This window comes from Triticum urartu, chromosome 3A, assembly GCF_056163025.1.
Source record: "Triticum urartu cultivar PI428250 chromosome 3A, HENAU_Tu73, whole genome shotgun sequence".
NCBI lineage: Eukaryota > Viridiplantae > Streptophyta > Magnoliopsida > Poales > Poaceae > Triticum > Triticum urartu.
The window spans coordinates 747,300,837-747,321,841 of NC_141875.1; the positions used below are offsets into that span (position 1 = coordinate 747,300,837).

Below are 21,005 nucleotides of genomic sequence, written 5' to 3' on the forward strand. Positions count from 1 at the left end.
CGAGCACAAGATGTTGGTGACAATACATTATGGAGTACAATTAATGGTTCCTCCCAATACATTATGGAGTACCAAGTAGCCTATAGATGGATCATATTAATTTCTGCCAAAAGATAGGCAGTACTTAAGTATGTTCATTAATTATTTTCCATATATATAATACCAAAAGATATACTCAACTCTGTATTCATTAATTAATTCCATATAATGGATACAAAATGATATCCTCCTCCGCAGCTATAAATACACATACCAAACCTTCTCACCAATAACATTCAACTCACAATCCAAAAGCCACAAGAACACAATATGAGAATTCCATTCTTTCTCATCACAATCCTCCTTCTCTCTCTTCAATTCAATACTTCCCCAGTTGGTGGAAGCAAGAAGGTGACGAACATCCGCTTCTACCTCCACAACACCCATAAGGTGAATGATCCATCCTCGGTCCTTGTCGCACAAAACACCAATGCCACAGCCCATGCCCGTGGCTTAGTGCCCTTTAGCTCCGTCTACGTGTTTGACGACGTGCTCACAAAGGGGCCCACAAGTAGATCTAAGGTGGTTGGGAATGCACAGGGCATGTACGTTGACACGGGGAAAGACGGGTACACGATATTGTTAACTATTGACTGTGAGATGACAGATGGTCCATTCAAAGGCAGCTCGTTCGTGATGTTCTCAAGAAATGAATTCAGAAAGCCAATCAGGGAGGTCCCCGTTATTGGAGGTCGTGGTGCGTTCCGAATGGCCAAAGGGTACGGCTTGCTCAAGACCGTTTGTGTTGACTGTATCAACTCGGTGAACCCGTCCAAGGGAGATATCATCAAGTATAATGTGACTCTCTACCTCCATTGAGTTTATATATGATTGTTATGTGTTTCTTATAGTTGATAATAACATTAATGGATGATTGAGTTTCTTGGTTATTGTGCTTTGTCAAATTATCACATGACCCCCTCAACCTATCTTGTTAGTTTGAACTTTTATAATAGATCGGATGCTTCCGCAAAAAATAAAACCTATCATGTTAAGCTTGCAGGCCACTGTTTTTCCCAATAATTATCATATCTTACTATTTCTAGTCCCGGAATAGCAGTATGCGTCCCAAATCATTTTCTTGCTTTTGGGTCTTTATACACCTTTTCCTTTCAAACTAGCAGCCATCAGAATAGGCGTGTGCTGCAATAATAATATCAAACTGAAAAATATATTCCACAACCTGATGACTGATATACCCATGATCACATGTGACAGAAAAAGCAGCTTTGGTATGATGCATTTTCAAAATGATCAGCCTTCGATCGTTCCAGCAAGATAAATTGAAGCAAGTTACTCAAAACAAAATCCCCATACCGAAAAAAAAAACCAGAGCAAGTAAACTACACATTTATTTTTGAAGGCATGCATGCCCAGCAGCAGCAGCAGCTTTGAACCCAGCAGGCCGTAGGTGTGGTGGCTGTCCCGGTGGATAACAAGGTGGTGGTGTCTTACTGACGAATGCAACCAAGTTTTTGACGGTGGATAACAAGGGTGTACTACTCCACTATACATACAACAAACTATTTAACGCAAGCATATCACATCAATAACAGCTGGTTTGCCACCGCCTTAAACATATTAGGTCTCTTCCTTGCCGGGACAGCTGTCCAGGCAACTTTCACCTCCACTTGGGCACAGCCCATCCTCCGATTCACCACTTCATCAGAATGACCTAGAGTGAGGGCAAGGTATTCAAGTGCATCACCACCCACAAGAAATAGCGCCAGCTTCTGCTCCCGTGTGACGGCGACCACACGACGACTCAACGGAACAGAGCCGCCATCACCGATTACCGTCGGGCTACCACCCGCTGCTTCATACAGAATGATATGATCCCTGAAGTTTCCAGGAGTCGAAGCAGCTACCCTAGAGATGTTGCACGGCCCCTTCAAAACATTTATTTCAATTGTAGCTTCCACAGGGTTGTAGACCTGTGCACATAACAATTCCACCGAACTCAACCAACTACCTAGTTCAAGAGTCATGATCGCCTTGCCTTCACGAAGACGGGTCCGTTCGAATTCTAGTATGCCTTTGCTAAAGTCTTTGTCCGCACAACCATCATGCTTGATCTTTAAATCGATCTCAAAATAAACCCTGTTTTCTGAGACAAGCCCTCGACACGGATCTGTCAAAGATAACATATCATCCTGCAAAAGAAAAAAGTGAAAATTCTGTGTTGGACGCCACCAAGAGTCAATCACGGGTACGGAATAAAGGCGCATACCGGCGAGCTGATGTGTTGGGGGTCGTCCCTTTCACGCCGAAACAGATAGACACATCGGTAGTCCTCTGTGTCCCTTGCAACAACAGTGCCAAATATGTCGACCGGAAAGCCAACATCTGATTCCCTTACCTTCAAGGAAACAACATTGACACAATATCCCATGACCGACTCACTCATTGGTGTTTTGTTATTAAGCGGTGGGTCACGGGAAAAGCTAGCTGCGGATAAAGGCAACGATCACAAATCAAAGCCAGCATAGTACAGTCTTTGCATCCAACTATAAATAAAGACCTCAAAGAAAACATACGTAATGGAACGAACAATCATCAAAATACTCACTCTCTTTATCTAAGTCGAAGAAGGCAAGGTTGAAGTCGCTGAATCGATGACGTACTAAACCATCGATCTTGGGCTCGTATCCGGTGAAGTCTTGGCAACGAACTATGTCGAGAGCCCGTAACGCCTTATCTACCAATTTTCGCTCTAGGTGCCACCAATTTGCGTTGATTTTCATAGCCGCTAAAACCTGCTCACCAACACCAAAGAGTACATGGATGATGGTAGGATTTTGCGGTTCATCCATATCCAAGCCACCGAGGAACAATAAAACTAGATAACGGTACAGTTTTGTTGTTGATGTCAATGGAAGACATTATTATTAAGTGGTATTGCATCTGGAGAGTGTAAAGACATTATAAATGGGCATACATACCGTGTGGCTAGCGCAAGATTCACTTGAATGCTCTTGATGTAATTCCGGAGTGAAGACACCCCTGATGTTTAGTACATGACAGGTCTCATGGGGCGACTTGCCCTTGATCTTATTGGCGAGAGTCTGACAGGTGAGTGCAAGCAGGCCTTGGATTTCAAGTTTGTGGGAAGCCTGTTAATAGCAAGCAAGTGCTTAAAGAAATGAAGAAGAAAAAAAATGGTGCTGATTGTCATTCGAGAAGAAGCTGGCGCTTTGTGTGTATATACGGATATTAGGCCAGTAGAAAATACATTCGCATGCAAACGCTTTGTGTGTCATAAGCGAACTAGGGCTAGACAATCATGATAAACTAGATAATTGGATTTTGTGTGACAGAATAAAATTACTGAAGCTCACCAGGATGAGATCGTATAGTGTCTCGAGATCTAGGTCGCTGACGAACTTGGCGTCCCAGGCGCGGAGGTCATGGTCGTCTGAGTAGGCGTGCTTCTTGCAGTAGTGCAAGGCCTTGGCGAGTGTGTTGCCTTCGACGTTGACGTCGATGGGCTGGCCGTCGTAGCAGATGGTGTCGCAATGGATTTCCCCGGATTGGCTCGCCTCCCGCTCCGACACCACGAAACTCATGCCGTCCGGGGTCTCGAGTAGGAACGTCCTCTCCTCCGCCGCCATCTTTTCTTCTCCCACCTGCGCCGCTGTCTTCTATCTTGAGCGAGCAGACGATCGATTCGATGTGGACCCATAAATAGAGGTACCTGGGCTGGGCTGCAACTCTTCCCGGACAAGCCCTCCGATTCCAAGTGCCTATGTTGGAACCGCCACTGCCTCGCTGTAGCTCTCCTCTCCCTCTCACTCACCTTGCTCTGGCTTGTCGTGGCTCGATCAGCGAAAGGAGGAAGAAGGGGTTCACAGAAGTTCAGAAAAGTGGTGGACACAGTAGTTTTGCTGGCGCACAAACGCCTCCTGGTTTCCTCAAGCACGAACTCGACAGTGCCATCTGTTACAACGATCACTCTGTGGCTTTATACCCCTGAGCCAGCGCACTGGGCACACACCCACGCCTCCACTTGCCCGCGATTTACTCCACGCCCTGCATGCTCTCGCCGCGCCCGCTACACACACGCGTGCGCCCACGTCTCGCGCTGAGCATCAACCAGGCGACCCGATCGCCCCGCACGGCTCGCCAACACACACACACACACACACACACACACACTACCCTGGTGCACGGACACGCCCGTGCACCCAACGCACGCACACACGCACGCCCTAGTCCTCGGACCCGACACGCCCGGCAAGTCCAACGCGCCCCCATACCCGCACTTGACGTGCCCGGCTCGTCGCCGTGGCCTATTCGCCCATCATTCAGGCCCTAAGCCGCGGCTCAGAGCAGCCCGGCGTCCTCGACGTCGCCGTCCGCCAGCAGCGCCCGTGCCGCCGCCGGTTCCTTCCGTAGTAGGGGGCACTCCCGCTTCAAATGCCTCCTGACGCCGCACTTGTAGCATTTCCCACGACGGTTGTCCCCGCCGCCCGATGATGTGCTCGCCGTACCGTCGTCATCGTCCTCTCCGAGCGCACCACCCCGACGCCGCTCGCGCGCCCGCCACTGTGCCGCAGTGTACAGCAGCTGCCCATCCGCGCGCTCGCCGCCTGCCTGCCCGCGTCGTCGAAGCCGCTCATCGAACGCCTTCAGACGACCTGGCGCATCCTCGAAGAGCATCGTCAAGACATCACAGAACTGCTCGATCCCGGCCACCGCCGTGTACAGGCGGTACGGCACCGAGTCGAGCAGTTTCTTGACGAGCGCCGCGTCCTCTAGGGTCGAGCCCAGCGCCGCGTAGCGCGCCGCCATGCCTCCGAGCCTGCCGGCGAACACATCCAGGGTCTCGCTCTCTGACATGCGCAGGAGCTCAAACTCCCCCCGGAGCGTGCCCAGACGTGCCGCGCGCACGCGGTCAGCACCCACAAACCTCGCTTTTAGGCTCGCCCACACCTCCGCGGCAGTCTTCTTCACCGCCACCTGCAGCAACAGGTCCTCCGCGAGCGCCCCAAGCAGATAAGCCCGCGCCGACTTGTCCTTTTTCGCGATCACGGCCGCCGCCGCGTCCTCCGGCACCACCACCGCCTCCCACAGCCCAGCCACATCAAGGTTCGCCTCCACCTTGATCGACCACGCCGTGTAGTTGTCGCCGGTGAGCAGTGGCACCGACTGCGGCAGCGATCCGCCCGCTCCGCCGGCGTACGGGACGATCGACATCGCCGGCGCCCTGAGCTGAACGTGGCTCTGATACCAAATGTTGGTGTTTACCCCTTGCCTTAGCTCTCTCTCTCTCTCTCTGTCTCTCACTTGGCTCTCCCTCTCTCCTGCTGCACTCACACGACAGAAGAAGAAGAAGAAGAAGAAGAAGAAGAAGAAGAAGAAGAACAAAAGGAATACACAGAGGACACGGTGGAGTTTCCGACGCACGTACGCCCCCCGCACGAACGGCAATGTTTTCCCGAGCTCATACTCGACTCGATAGGCCACGGTTACAACGATCGACTTGAGGCTTTTATAACCGGGCCTGCGATGGGCACAACCCACGCGCTCCCACCCTTGCTGGCGCCCCGATCGGCCCGCTCCGCTCGCGGCCACCTCGCGCATGAATGCGCACGACTCACGGCGAGCCCGTAGCGATCACGTCCGCCTCGCGATCCCTTAACCACCTGGACCTAGTCCTGCTCCAGCCCGATGGATGCGCACATACTAATGCATATGTTTATAAGTTTTGCAGGTTTGGCTACATCAGGTAACAATTATACCTGTTGTCTATGCTGGTTATATGCCTATTAGCATATGTTGGTACCCCTCCGATCCATATTAATTATCTCTAATTTAGTACAACTTTGTACTAATCAGCGACAGTTAATATAGATCGGAGGAAGTATATTACATAACTGGGAGCATAGTATTCATAGTATTATATATGATGGCATATTCCTATTTAATCTATCGAGTGATGGTCAACTGATTAATCTAGTTAATAGGTTTATTAATCGCTACTTCCAAGCCGATCGAGTTACCAATTTCTGAAACAATGATAAAAAGGTGTTGGAGATTGTATGTTCGTACGTCGCCCACCCTGCATCTCTCGGTCCCTCTTCCGACTCTCGGTTTTGATTTTTTTTTCTCCTCTTATATCTTTTTTTTCAACATTTTTCTTTGCAAATCACCTTTACTACCCTATCTTTTATCGACTTAGCAAATAAAATCATGTTTTCTTTGGTAAACAGGCAAATGCTTCTCAGCTGAAATACTATGGTAAATATATCACGGGTAGGATTTTATTTTAAAAGACTTATTTATGCAAATCGCCTTAATGTGGGCAGGTCGATAAATCACGGGTAAGATATTATTTCTAAACAATTATTTACGCAATCACATTAATCAGGTAAATCATGGGCTAATCATGTTAAAATATTTATATCTCGTTGCAACACACGAACAATTATTCCAGTGAATATGTAGATAAGATTTGTACATTCTACATATCCCGGTTTGGGAACCATCTAGAAGGTTCTTACCAGCTTTGGGAAGATTCCTGACCGGTTCAAGTCTGTTTTTTTCCTCTTTCCTGCTGTTTTTTACGTCTTTTCTTCTAGGTGTTTTCTTTTCCCTTTTTTATTTTTCAAAAAAATTCCTTTTTATAGAAATGTTTGTAAATTTCCGAAATTGCTCATGTTGACCAAATGTTTGGAATTTTCAAAAGTGTTAGCCTTTCTTAAAAAAATCTGTTCAAAAAAATGTTGTCATATTCAAAAAAATCTGTGTTTCAAAAAATGTTCAAGTTTTTGAAAAAGTATCCCTGTTTTCAAAAAAATAATCGCAATTTTGAAAATAGTTAGTGTATTGAAAATTTGTTAAGAAACTTTTAGAAACTTCATGACAGTACCAGTCGGGCCGCTAAAGTTCCAATCGGGTCGCCACAGTGTGATCTACAGTGAGTGTATAATCACCTCAGCACGTATATAGTGACCATATTGACCGTATTCTTAAGTACAGTGATCAAAGTGAGCGTATGTGACAAGTTCAATGACCACCAGTGCATTTTACTCTATGCCTGTTAGCATATTTTAGTACTCCCTTTGATTCATATTAATTGTCGCTAATTTAATACAACTTTATACTAATCAGGGATAGTTAATATGGATCGAAGGGAGTATATTACATAGCATAGGAGTATTATATATATTCGCATGTTTCTATTTAATCTACCGATTAACGGTCGACTGATTAATCCAGTTAATAGGCTGATTAATCACTACTCCCAAGCCAGCCGAGTTGCCGGTTTCCTAAAGAATGATTAAAGGTGTTGGGGATTGTACATTTGTACGTTGCCCCCCACTTCTCTCGATCCCTCTTCCCTCTCTTGGTTTTCATTTTTCCCTCTTATATATGTTTTTTCAACAATTTTCTTTGCAACATCGCCTATTTTTAACACAGTACAATTAAAGTCGCTCATATACATAAGCATACACTATCCCTATGAGCAACTCCGAGAGACTGAGCCGACATAGCATCTTGAGATTTTATGAAGTCGCCACAGGTGTCTCGACTACCCCATCTTTTATTGACTTAGCAAATAAAATTATGTTTTCTTTTGTAAACCGGTAAATTTTTATTAGATAAAATACTATGGTAGATATATGGCGTGTAGGATTTTATTTTAAAACACTTATTTAAGTAAATTGCCTTAATAAGGGCAGGCAGAAAATCACGAGTAAGATATTATTTGGTAAACACTTATTTATGCAATTGCATTAATATGGGCAGGGAAGTCATGGGCTAATCATGCTAAAATATTGATATCCCGTTGTAACACATGAACAATTATTCCAGTGCATATGTAGATAAGATTTGTACATTCTACGTATCCCGGTTTTGGCAACCCTCCACTTTTGGGAAGATACCTGACCAGTTCAAGAATGTTTTTTCTCTCTTTCATGTTGTTCTTTACGTCTTTTCGTATGGGGGTTTCTTTTCCATTTTTTATTTTTCAAAAAGTTTCCTTTTATAAAAATGTTTTGCAAATTTCAGAAATTGCCAGCATTGAACAAATGTTTGGAATTTTCAAAAGTGTTTGCATTTTAAAAAATCCGTTTCAAAAACATGTTCACAAATTCAAAAACATGTTTGGAATTTTAGAAAATGTCTCTGTTTTTACAAAAATAATCGCAAATTTGGAAATAGTTAGTATATTCAAAAATTGTTAAGTAACTAACTTCATGACAGTACTAGTGGGCCACTAAAGTTGCAATCAGGATGTCACGGTGTGTTGAATCGCCTAAAGTATGTTTGTAAAAAAATTGTGAATTCAAAAATTCTTGCGTCTTGAAATTTTTTTCATGATTTCAAAAAATGTTTGCAAACTCAGAAAAAATTTCACGAATTCAAAAAGTATTTATGAATTTTAATAAGAAGTTTCGTGAATTTCAGAAAATTTCCATCAAGTTTAAAAAATGTCCACTCATCTCAGAAAATGTTTGCAAGCTTAAAAACTGTTCGTGAATTTCAAAAGAATGTTTGAGAATTCCAAAAAATGTTCACGAGTTTAAAGAATGTTTGTCGGTTTGAGAAAATGTTCACGAGTTTGAAAAAGATATTCGTGAATTTTAAAAATTGACCTCAAATTAGAAAATGTTCACAACTTTTAAAAAATGTTAATGAATCTGAAAATTATTCACTATTTTCAAGAAAATCATGAATTTTAAAAATTCATGATTTTAAAAAGGTTTTATAATTTCTAAAATATATAAAAAATTGAAAAAACAGGAAACTAAAAAGAAAAAACCATTGGTGAGGGCAAGGCCGGTGCTTCCTCTGGAGGTGCCCCTTAGACATCATGTTGTAAAAAAAATCGCACCCGTTTCTACAAGATACAAAAAACTATCAGTAGTGCGGACTTATTAGCTAGAAAATCTGTATAACTTGAGAAGCTCCAAAGTTTTCCAAGGTCGCCTGTGATCTAACAGTTTGTTGAATATGATGACTATGCGTGTTCATTTATATCCTGTGAGACTACATTTTTGGTTGTTGGCTGGAGCTATCACTATGGCTGTTTTACTTTTCACTCAAAGAAATTTGTATGGCCACCAAAAACCAATGGCTGAAGCTATCACCATTAGCAGCCCAGTTTAACGATCTCTTTTGACAAAAATTTCAGCGGAAAGCTCATGACAATTTGCACCCCCCTTATCTGCGTTTTACTTAACCTATTGCAACTATACTCTGACACTTACTAGGTATTGTTTTAGGATACAATTAGCAGAGACATGTATTAACCTATTGCGACTATAGAGTATGCCTAAGCCAATGGTCAGACATCGGCTGTTCGGATCCACCCTTAAGCCAAGGCACAAGTCCATTGCGGCTGACTATTGTTTGGGGTGGTGAGATATGATTTTCTGGATCTGGTTATCGTTGAATTGTGATTTGTTGGTTTGGGAACTAAAGTTCGTTGCTTGCCAATAAGGGGATTCATATTGGTTGAAACCTTGAAGTTGAACATGAAGGGCATAAATTTGATTTCCATTGGGTGTTGCCCTTGTTGAGCACATTAGTAGATGATCTCTTTCTGGATTATGGCAGTGGTAGTGTGGTATTGTTGTGAATTTTGTTTTCTTCTTTTAGTAGACCAATTATTTCAGAGAAATTTGAGATGCTACAATACTGATGGACATGTGGCTATCCCTTCATTTTATCAAGGATGGTTATTGTTGGTAAGAGAAATTCCAACGGGGCGACCCAAACGGACACGCGCTTTGTCCGTTTTTTGTCCGTTTGGGTCGGCCAGGCAGATGCCGACGTCCGCATTTTAAAATGGGTCGGCTTGACCGCCCAACGGGAAGGCCGACCCAAATGTGCCGGCATGGGAAAAAAACAAGTTGCACAAAATAAACATAAAAGTGGCCGGTCAAACGCCGGCCAAAGTCCACCTAGATCTAATAAACATTAAATAAAACATTAAAAAAAGTCTGCGCCCGCCTGCTGCCGCCCCGCACGCTGCCCTAGACGTCGTCGGCCTTGCCCTTGCCCTTGCCCTCGACGTCGCCGTCGTCGGTGAGGTCGATGAAGACCGGAGCAGGGCCAGCCTACCCGAACGCCGCCTGGTACGCTGCCAGGGCAGCCTCCTCCGGCGTCTGCTGGGGCGGCGGCATTGCGGCTAGCCGCGCGCGCTCCTCCTCCTCCTCGAGCCGGAGCGCCTCCACGTCGCGTTGGAGCATGGCCTCGTAGCGCATCTGCTCCTCGGCGTCGGCCTGCTCCTGGCGGAGCCAGTGCTCCTTCCATCGCTCGAGGTGGGCCGCCTCTTCCTCCGGCGTCGCGGCGAAGTGGACGGGAGGCGCGCTCACCCACTCGCGGTACTGGCCCGTCCATGAGTAGGCCTCCTCCGGCCAAGTGGGTGGAGGCGGGGAGCGCTTACGCGACGGCTCCGGCTCCAGCTCCGGCTTGGGCTGTACGGGCGGCGACGGCGGAGACGGCGACACGAAGAGCGGGGTGTGGACGGAGTCCCCCGCCGCCGACAGGGCAAGGGCTTGCTCCAGCCCATCTCAGTGCTCGTCCTCCTCGATGCGGCTATCCTCCAGCGCATGCTGCAGGGCCTCCTCGAGGGCGGCTTGGCACTCTACCTCCGCCTCCATGTCCTCCGGCTCTACCTGCAGGGGCGGCGGTGGGAACGGCGGCGGGACGGCGTCGACACCCGAGCGCCGTTGCTCCTCGTGTTCGAGAGCGAACCAAGCCTCCCATTTAGGAGAGTCGGCGGCGTACTCAGGCAGCCGACGCTGCTCCGGCGTGAGCAGCGCGCGGCGCCGGCGCACCTCATCGTCGTGCGCCCACTGGGTCCGCGGAACCGCCGGCACCGGGATCCGGTTTGGATCCAAATGCCAATGATGCGGCAGCGTCACGTCGGGGTAGGGGAGGGGCTGCATGTACTCCCAGTGCCACCGCGCTTGGTGCACCGGGATGTGCAGGCGCCGGCATAAAGGGCGGAAACGTGCCGGCGGTGGAGGGGGAGGGGGAGCACGGGATGACGAGGCGCCGGGGGTGCCCTTCCCCTTGCCATTGCTTTTGCCGAAGAGGCCCATGGCGCGCGCTAGGGTTTGCGGTCGCCGGCGTGGAAGCAAAGGAAGTGGTGGGGGGCCAGATGTGGACAGGAGAAGTGGATGAGGCCGACCCCGCCGCATGCGTGGTTAAAAAAGGACGCGCGCACTGGCTGACGCGTGGGCCCGCTGTCGGTGGTCGTCATAAATAAGACGATCGGTGGCGGCTGGGTGGCCGCCAGGTGGGGACGCGGCGGACGGCGAGGAGACGCGCGGCGAGTCCGCTTCGCGTCCACGCCGACGCATTCCAGGCGCAATTTTGGGCCGGAAATGGGTCGGCGTGGACGTCGGGCGGACACGATTTGAGTTTGGGTCGGCACGTTGGGCCGCCACTTTTGTCCGCGCCGACCCAAACGGACGCGGGCGGACGAAATGGATCGCTCCATTGGAGTTGCTCTGAATGACCGATTAATCTAACACCCATTGGGACAATCGTACAAACTAAGAACCATGAGATAATATGCCTTTATGATGGTTTACAACAATGCCGCCGCTTCCTCATTTGGTATGTCATACATGATCTATGTATGACGACTGTTGTGCCATCTTCATACTAGGAATTACTCGTAAACTGATGCAGTGGAATATTTTCCTACTTTAGATAATGTGGAAAATTGGATTTCATTAGAGATGGCTTTACAACAAATTGCATGAGTGGGTGGTTCATATATTTTTTTCATCAACTCGGATAGTTTTCTGGCTAAGATAAAAGGGTAAATGCATTGGTTGGTTGCTCCAAGAGTTAATAACGGACACGGGTGGTCTATCAGTTGCATGCCCAACAACGAACATCATATTTTTTTCGTGGTAATGCACAACATTCATATGTTACAACGTGACAATGGCTCAAGAGACATCAGATGTGCCTTCTTGACTCGGGGGCCATCATGGGCGGCGCACGCCTCATCCACCTTTATGGCGGTGCTGGATCGACACGAACACGCGCGGGGGGTGGGGGGGTCAGGGCAGTTGGCGGGGGACTCCTCCGTGCCGGTCCATGGGGAAGTCCGATGTGAAGGAGAGAGGGTGACATGGCGAAAGTGAGGTGGGCATCATCCGGTTTTAAAAGAGAGGACAAATAGGAAGGGTGCGTCATGGGGGTGGGCCGTGTGTTGGGGATAACATGTTGGAACCACATTTCTTCCCCGCATATGTGCTGTATTTGGGGGAGCCCTAACTGTTCAGACGATTGGATTTTCAGGAGCCCGCTAGGCGCCCGTTTGATGTCTGAACACGCCCGGGCGTATGAAGGAGAAATGAGCGCCAACCTTGAAGACAACCTTAATCATTTGTTTGATTCTTGTATATCCCTTGTAGCCAGTAGCAACGCACATGCATTCTACTAGTATAGATAAGATTTATACATTCTACATATCCCGGTTTTGGCACCCCTCCACTTTTGGGAAGATACCTGACCAGTTCAAGAATGTTTTTTCTCTCTTTCATGTTGTTCTTTACGTCTTTTCGTATGGGGGTTTCTTTTCCATTTTTTTATTTTTCAAAAAGTTTCATTTTATAAAAATGTTTTGCATATTTCAGAAATTTCCCGCATTGAACAAATGTTTGGAATTTTCAAAAATGTTTGCCTTTTAAAAAAAATCCGTTTCAAAAATATATTCGCAAATTGAAAAGTATATCCATTTTAAAAAATGCTAATATTTTTTAGAATATGTCTCCGTTTTTACAAAAAAAAAATCGAAAATTTCAAAATAGTTAGTATATTAAAAAATTATTAAGTAACTAACTTCGATGACAGTACCAGTCGGCCACTAAAGTTGCAATCAGGACGCCACGGTGTGTTGAATCGGCTAAAGTATGTTTGTAAAATGTTTGTGAATTCAAAAAATTCTTGCGTCTTGAAAAAATTCTCATGATTTCAAAAAATGTTTGCAAACTCACAAAATTCATCACGGATTCAAGGTTCGTTAATTTCAGAAAATGTCCATCAAGTTTAAAAAATGTCCACTCATCTCAGAAAATGTTTGCAAGCTTAAAAACTATTCGTGAATTTCAAAAGAATGTTTGAGAATTCCAAAAATTGTTCACGAGTTTGAAGAATGTTTGTCGGTTTGAGAAAATGTTCGCGAGATATTCGTGAATTTTAAAAATTGACCTCAAATTAGAAAATGTTGACAAATTTTAAAAAATGTTAATGAATTTGAATATTATTCGTGATTTTGAAGAAAATCATGAATTTTAAAAATGTTCATGATTTTAAAAGGGTTTTCCAATTCCTAAAGTATATAAATAAATTGAAAAAACAGAAAACTAAAATGAAAAAAAACCATTGGTGAGGGCAGGGCCGCTGCTTCCTCCGGCTCTCCAGCAATGCCGAACTGAGAACATATCTTCTGATTCTCAAAAAAAAAAAGTATCCGTATCTTCTGTTGCTTCCCGCGAGCTTCATCTAGATAAACAAACGCCTCACTAACAAGACTTTGATGGGAATACAAACAAGCATGAGAGAAAAAAGAAGATCACGTTGCCAAGTTTTTTCTTTTGATCCCCAACAATACGTGATTGTCATGTGATGCTCGAAAGCTTTTCGAACCCCAAGTCCTCTTCTTCCTCGCTCTCCTCGGGTTGCCCGACCGAACCTGACGACGGGTGCCGCCTCCCCGCTGCCGCCTTGCTTCCCCCACGCCGCGCTTCCTGGATGTTGAAAAGCTAGCCGGGCTCAAATCTTCACTCGCTATAGTTGAATGCTGTACAAGTGCATACAGTGTACTCCAAAATTATGAATGCAGGGGCTTCATACCATGAGCGCTATATGTACTCCAGAATCATGAATGGGGTGTTAAGATTCTTGCATACAAACGTTGCAGTGCTGCAATGTTTTTGCTGAATTGCATACCTGTCATTTCTATAAAAAGCATATATGTTTTTGCTGAATTGCATACAAACAGTTGACAGTGTATAGAGTGTTAATTGACAGTAAGTAGAGTGAGATGATCAAATAAATACAGTGTCAAGATTCAGCCCTGGATAATTAACATACTCCTGTCATTTTAAGATTCAGCCCTGGACAATTCACAGTTATACTCCTGCCAATTGACAGTAAGTAGAGAGATGATCAAACGTTTGTGCTGAATTTGAATTGCATACAGTACGTTGGAGTAGTTTATAGCAGTGGCTAGTCATGGATAAACTGACAGTAAGATTCAGCCCTGTATAGCAGTGACAGTGTAATCTTAACTACTTAAATCTTACAGTATGTACTCCTATCATTTTAACTGAATTTCTCTCAAGGCATAATTGTCCTTGATATAACTCATTTCTAGGATTACCTTGGGTAGATACACCACAATTGCAAGACCATGAATGCGGAAAAGATACTTACATTCATGCCGTGAGATAAAATTATTTGCATTTTTCTTCAGTGTATGTCCACCGCATTTTTCTTCTACTTTCATTGAGTAACACAAATTAGAACTATCATATTTAGCCAAGAGTCCCCACTTATTATATTCTGTGAGATGCAGTCATCTTTTACTCCAGTTCTTATTATAGTATTTTGGAGTACATTGCCTGGTGTTATAAAAAAAATTATATTTCTCCGTTTATAGTTCTTATTATATTTCTCCGTTTTTACAAAAAAAAAATCGAAAATTTCAAAATAGTTAGTATATTAAAAAATTATTAAGTAACTAACTTCGATGACAGTACCAGTCGGCCACTAAAGTTGCAATCAGGACGCCACGGTGTGTTGAATCGGCTAAAGTATGTTTGTAAAATGTTTGTGAATTCAAAAAATTCTTGCGTCTTGAAAAAATTCTCATGATTTCAAAAAATGTTTGCAAACTCACAAAATTCATCACGGATTCAAGGTTCGTTAATTTCAGAAAATGTCCATCAAGTTTAAAAAATGTCCACTCATCTCAGAAAATGTTTGCAAGCTTAAAAACTATTCGTGAATTTCAAAAGAATGTTTGAGAATTCCAAAAATTGTTCACGAGTTTGAAGAATGTTTGTCGGTTTGAGAAAATGTTCGCGAGATATTCGTGAATTTTAAAAATTGACCTCAAATTAGAAAATGTTGACAAATTTTAAAAAATGTTAATGAATTTGAATATTATTCGTGATTTTGAAGAAAATCATGAATTTTAAAAATGTTCATGATTTTAAAAGGGTTTTCCAATTCCTAAAGTATATAAATAAATTGAAAAAACAGAAAACTAAAATGAAAAAAAACCATTGGTGAGGGCAGGGCCGCTGCTTCCTCCGGCTCTCCAGCAATGCCGAACTGAGAACATATCTTCTGATTCTCAAAAAAAAAAAGTATCCGTATCTTCTGTTGCTTCCCGCGAGCTTCATCTAGATAAACAAACGCCTCACTAACAAGACTTTGATGGGAATACAAACAAGCATGAGAGAAAAAAGAAGATCACGTTGCCAAGTTTTTTCTTTTGATCCCCAACAATACGTGATTGTCATGTGATGCTCGAAAGCTTTTCGAACCCCAAGTCCTCTTCTTCCTCGCTCTCCTCGGGTTGCCCGACCGAACCTGACGACGGGTGCCGCCTCCCCGCTGCCGCCTTGCTTCCCCCACGCCGCGCTTCCTGGATGTTGAAAAGCTAGCCGGGCTCAAATCTTCACTCGCTATAGTTGAATGCTGTACAAGTGCATACAGTGTACTCCAAAATTATGAATGCAGGGGCTTCATACCATGAGCGCTATATGTACTCCAGAATCATGAATGGGGTGTTAAGATTCTTGCATACAAACGTTGCAGTGCTGCAATGTTTTTGCTGAATTGCATACCTGTCATTTCTATAAAAAGCATATATGTTTTTGCTGAATTGCATACAAACAGTTGACAGTGTATAGAGTGTTAATTGACAGTAAGTAGAGTGAGATGATCAAATAAATACAGTGTCAAGATTCAGCCCTGGATAATTAACATACTCCTGTCATTTTAAGATTCAGCCCTGGACAATTCACAGTTATACTCCTGCCAATTGACAGTAAGTAGAGAGATGATCAAACGTTTGTGCTGAATTTGAATTGCATACAGTACGTTGGAGTAGTTTATAGCAGTGGCTAGTCATGGATAAACTGACAGTAAGATTCAGCCCTGTATAGCAGTGACAGTGTAATCTTAACTACTTAAATCTTACAGTATGTACTCCTATCATTTTAACTGAATTTCTCTCAAGGCATAATTGTCCTTGATATAACTCATTTCTAGGATTACCTTGGGTAGATACACCACAATTGCAAGACCATGAATGCGGAAAAGATACTTACATTCATGCCGTGAGATAAAATTATTTGCATTTTTCTTCAGTGTATGTCCACCGCATTTTTCTTCTACTTTCATTGAGTAACACAAATTAGAACTATCATATTTAGCCAAGAGTCCCCACTTATTATATTCTGTGAGATGCAGTCATCTTTTACTCCAGTTCTTATTATAGTATTTTGGAGTACATTGCCTGGTGTTATACTGCTTGCAAGATTAGCATAGGTTCAGAAATGGGCACTAAAAACAGGATTTAATTCTCCAATTCAATTTTCAATTTTCAATTTTCAATTTCAATTTCAACAGTGATTTTACCCAGATTTTAACAGCAGCAGAGGCGGGGACTAAAAAAAACCTTAGTACTGGTTATTATATGATTTATATTAACAGCATAATAATCACTTGTAACTTGCTTGTCTTTAACTGACAGAAATACAGTGTACATTCTGAAACAGAGGGAACCTGAAATGGACTCTGGCTAAAATCCCACTGTGGTTACTATCCACAACATTATTTCAGCTATAATGGACTCATCATCACGTCAATTCACTATTGTTTCCTTCCACTTTTTTGATACTAACGTGCCTCGAAATTCCTTGATTCTCATATGAGGAATCCCTCCAAACAACTAACGGCTCATAGACAAGAAACTGCCAAAACAATCTTCATCAAACACTAATAAAAGATCAATTAGATGATCCCAAAGCGAGTGACAAAATCTCAGTATGATACTTTAATCATCAATCACTCATTTGGACTGCAAATCCAATGCAATGCATACAATGCAACTTTAAAAAGAAAACAATCAACTAAACACGCTACTTGAGCCACACGGCGTTTCAACTCAAAATCACGATTCCTTTCTAATGTGTACAGCCATGTATGTGGATTTCTATTTAAAAACACTGGAAGCAAATACTGATGATTCAACAAGTTAAAGTAGAATATATATTTTTAGTCCTTCATGTCTTGGCAAAATGGACATATACTCTTTACAAAGTCCATGGCTAATGCTAATCCAACTCTGCCCCAACATCCACACTTCACAGAGCTGCATCCAGCTTATAAACCTTAAAAAGTTATACAATGTGGGACAGAAAGCCGAAGAAGCTGCAAAATGAAGTAGAAGCCATGAGATGTAACAACAGCATCCAGCAATGTCTCAATCCCATGTTTCTTAAAGTACTGCTCAAGTTGAGGTCCATCCACCCCGCGAAAAGAGAAACGCCAGCTGATACCTGCAAATTATGCATTGCAGCTGCCAGCTTAGGTTTCTCCGAGCGAGCGAGCCAACAGAGGGTCATGTCATCACACCGATGACGCGGCGATCGAATCGAACAACGCCTCTCTCTCTATCTGTACATATTAGAAGTCAAAACAATACGGCTCCTCCACGCACCGCTCTACGCAGTGTCTGCAAGTCGTGTGGAGAGCACCAGCCCAAGATATGAACGATATATAGGAGGATATTTCCAGAAAGCATCAGTCATGGATGGTCAGCATTTCTGTGCAAACGTTGGCGTGCTGCCACCACCCCTTAGCGAAAGCAACGGCCCACCGTAGAGCCTCCTGCTGACAAGCGCAGGGTCCATGAATAATACCACAACAGTAATATCATCGTGGAAGTGCCTCCTGACCCCGCGGTCGATCTTCTTCAAGTCTGAGTATCTCATTTCTCTCTTCTTTGCCGCCTCCCGCAGAGCTGCTTTTATTAGTCGTCTCGCAATGCCCTGCAAAGATTTTCGTAGCAGTTAGCAACCAGTAGTTCACAGCTGAAGTTTCAGGGTATATGACAAGTCGACGAAAGGGAATTACAATTTGGAACTTCTAAAATGCAACTTCACTTTGCTAAAGTTTCAATCAAATAATACTTGGCGGTTCTCAAACAGAGCGCTTGAATTCACTCACCTCTTTAGGTGGAATCAGCAAAAGCATACCGAATCGAAGACCAAATAGCTATGAAAAACTCTACAACATTGATGCAGGACAAATCTGCTATAGTGCGGCTACCTCACAGAACTTCATTTTTTTTAAATCTTATTCACATATTGGGAAGAAAACAGAGAGACAAAATTAGCTATCAATAGTAGTTGAACAGCCAAATTCGAATTAGCTTTTATTCAAGACCAAAATTGCCTTCTTTTTCTGGTGTAAAACAAATTCGGTATGAAATTTTACGATAGACCATATGCGTCTTCTGTCAATGTTGTAGATTTATTCATAATTTTTTGTAACTTCTCAGACCTCAGTGTGAGGCTGTGAGCTGATTTCACCAATTTTCATCTAAAGGAATGAGAGTGCACCCAGGTCCTTCCCTTACCCTGAGGAGCCATTCAAGCAATTTCATCAAACAAAATTTTATCGGATATATAATGAGAAGACACTGGGTAGCCATATGCTCAAACCATCACAACTACGACACTCAATACGAACCAGAAAAAACTGAAGGTTGTGGAGTAAAGGAGAGTTGCTCTCGATGGTCCTTACAAGTCATTCTGATATAACACTCGATGTGAACTATTTTTGGAATCAACAAAATAATAAGACAAGCCTAAAACAGGAACATAGTTCAGTACATTGCAAAAGAATTGTATAAGAGGAAGTGTGGCTTACATTCCGAGGCGAACAATGAACTATATCCACAGCTTCCTGATTGCTCAAGTGCTCCCATAGTCCATCTGACGCAAATATAACAAACTGATCTTCTGCGCACAGTCTGTGTTCTTCTATGGATGGTTCCGGACAAAGAATCGGTTTATGGAAGGGCCCTGGAATACGGAACCGGGCCAGAAGAGGCTCGCGGTTAAACTCCGAACTTTTTAGGTAGGCGTCACCGATCGTTCTGGAAACCTGAACACAAAGCAGAGAAAAGCCAGAGCATGAGTTAATTATACAAGTACAAATGGCGTGCTCTTGGCAGCATTAACTCATGAAATGGGGGCACAAATAGAAACCCTTACTAAATAAACTTCTGGCCCAAATTTTACATGGATATTTATAGACATCATCCATTAAACTGAAGCCGGCAAAATGAAATATACCTGAATAATGCCCTTGACGCGCCAAACGTTGTGCTTGAGGACCACGATCCGGGGGTCGTCCGGGTGCATCTGTCTTAGCTCATCCCTTACCTCCTGAAAGCTCGCGTTATGCTCGGACGAGAGCTGAACTGCCTTAATGTCTTTGGCGCCCCGCTCGACTCTCCCGAGGACAGCACGGGAGTCGCCGGCGTTTGCTATGTACAGAACACCTTCGTTGATAATGCCAACCAAACAACATGTACCGACCGAGGCGATCTGCGGCTTGATGAGCCACTGCTTCCTCACAAGGTTCAGAAAGCCCTCCTCCGTGGCAGCGTAGGATCGGCGTATCACGTCGGCCGAGACTGTCTGTTGTTCCGTCGCAAACTCTGCATCGAAGCAATGATCAATCAGCTATGAGTAACAAACTAACACTAATTGGCCGCCATATTCATTGAAACTAGAGTCCAATGAGAACCAACATATAGGATGAGCTACCATGTCATTCCAAGCTAAGGCCCATCACATTTCATCATGTAACTAGCACCTACCTAGCAATCCATAAGATGTTTAGCACAGCGATGCATACTACTACTTACTCTTGAGGTGGTGGAAGAGGTTATCGGCGACGAAGCGGGCGGTCTCGGGCCCGCCGTGGCCGTCGTAGACGCCGACGAAGGTGGCGCAGGGCCCGTCGGCGGCGACGAGGGGCCCGGCCTCGAGCTGGCTGGCGTCCTCGAGCAGCTGGTTGGCCTGCACGACGGCCATGGAGAAGTCGCCGCAGGCGTGGCGGCCGGCGTCCCTGTACCAGAGCAGGCCCTCCCTGGTGCCGCCGGCCCCGGCGGCGACGACCTGCGCGCCGTCGGGCAGCGAGGGCTTGAAGCAGGGGCGCACGATGCGCATCATGGTCTGCCCCACCATGCCCTGCTCTTCTCGGTGGCCTAGGGATCGGTGGGCGAGATCCGGCGGGGAGGGAGAGGTCCGGAGCGGGTTGACCCGAGCGAGAAGCAACCTACTCTGGAGGGAGGGAGGGGGAAGGGGAATAGAATAAAAATCGGAGCTTGGGTGGGGTGTTGGTGAGGGCAGGGTCGGGTCGGGGGTAGCTCGCTAAGCTAGGAGGAGGCTATGGGAATCCTCTACGGGGAGAGTAGTCTAGTCGGCCGGCTCCAGCTCCGGCGCATGGAAAGGAAGCGGGGAGAAATCGTCTTGGGCGTAGGGTTGGTGGCGGAGCAAGCAGAGAGAGGTAGGGATTGGATCGGGGCGGCGGAGAAGAGATTGGGCAGAGAGAGCGAATCGGAAGCTGGGAGACCGGGGAATGGATCGGGCGGCCGGGCAGCAAGGGTTGGGGATCAAAGAAGCCGCCGCTGCTTGGTTTTCTTCTTGTTGTTGTTGCTGTTGAAGCAAGGCAGAGGAGGAGGGGGCAGAGAAGAAGGGGAAGGGGAAGGGGAAGGTGATTTACAACTTAGGAGGGGGAGAAGAAGAAGAAGAAGAAGGAGGAGGAGGAGGCCATATGATGTGATGTGATGATGTGAGGAAGGTTTAGATTTGGAATCTCTCCTTCTCTCTTCTGCAGTGAGTTTGTGGATAGAAAAAACTACTAAGAGGGAAAGAAAGCTGGTTTTTTTAGCT

The 21,005-nt window shown here is 44.9% G+C and overlaps 3 protein-coding genes and 1 pseudogene across 3 annotated transcripts; 1 reads left to right on the forward strand and 3 right to left on the reverse strand.

Moving 5' to 3' along the window:
* The first annotated feature begins 281 nt into the window (after positions 1-281).
* Positions 282-922, forward strand: LOC147982638 (dirigent protein 4 pseudogene; annotated as a pseudogene).
* Positions 923-1,526: 604 nt separating this feature from the next.
* Positions 1,527-3,650, reverse strand: LOC125547422 (uncharacterized). The gene is made up of 5 exons (XM_087545734.1): positions 3,378-3,650; positions 2,982-3,152; positions 2,609-2,795; positions 2,270-2,487; positions 1,527-2,192 (listed from the first exon to the last, which is right to left on the reverse strand). Exons 1-5 carry the CDS (start codon positions 3,648-3,650, stop codon positions 1,581-1,583), a joined length of 1,461 nt encoding a protein of 486 aa, XP_087401860.1. The 3' UTR covers positions 1,527-1,580.
* Positions 3,651-3,829: 179 nt separating this feature from the next.
* On the reverse strand, positions 3,830-6,377 carry LOC147982639 (uncharacterized). The gene has a single exon (XM_087545735.1). The coding sequence runs from the start codon at positions 5,620-5,622 to the stop codon at positions 4,363-4,365; it is 1,260 nt and encodes a 419-aa protein (XP_087401861.1). The 5' UTR covers positions 5,623-6,377; the 3' UTR covers positions 3,830-4,362.
* Positions 6,378-17,275: 10,898 nt separating this feature from the next.
* On the reverse strand, positions 17,276-21,005 carry LOC125546427 (putative protein phosphatase 2C 38). The gene is made up of 4 exons (XM_048710693.2): positions 19,976-21,005; positions 19,398-19,765; positions 18,970-19,206; positions 17,276-18,086 (listed from the first exon to the last, which is right to left on the reverse strand). Exons 1-4 carry the CDS (start codon positions 20,295-20,297, stop codon positions 17,853-17,855), a joined length of 1,161 nt encoding a protein of 386 aa, XP_048566650.2. The 5' UTR covers positions 20,298-21,005; the 3' UTR covers positions 17,276-17,852.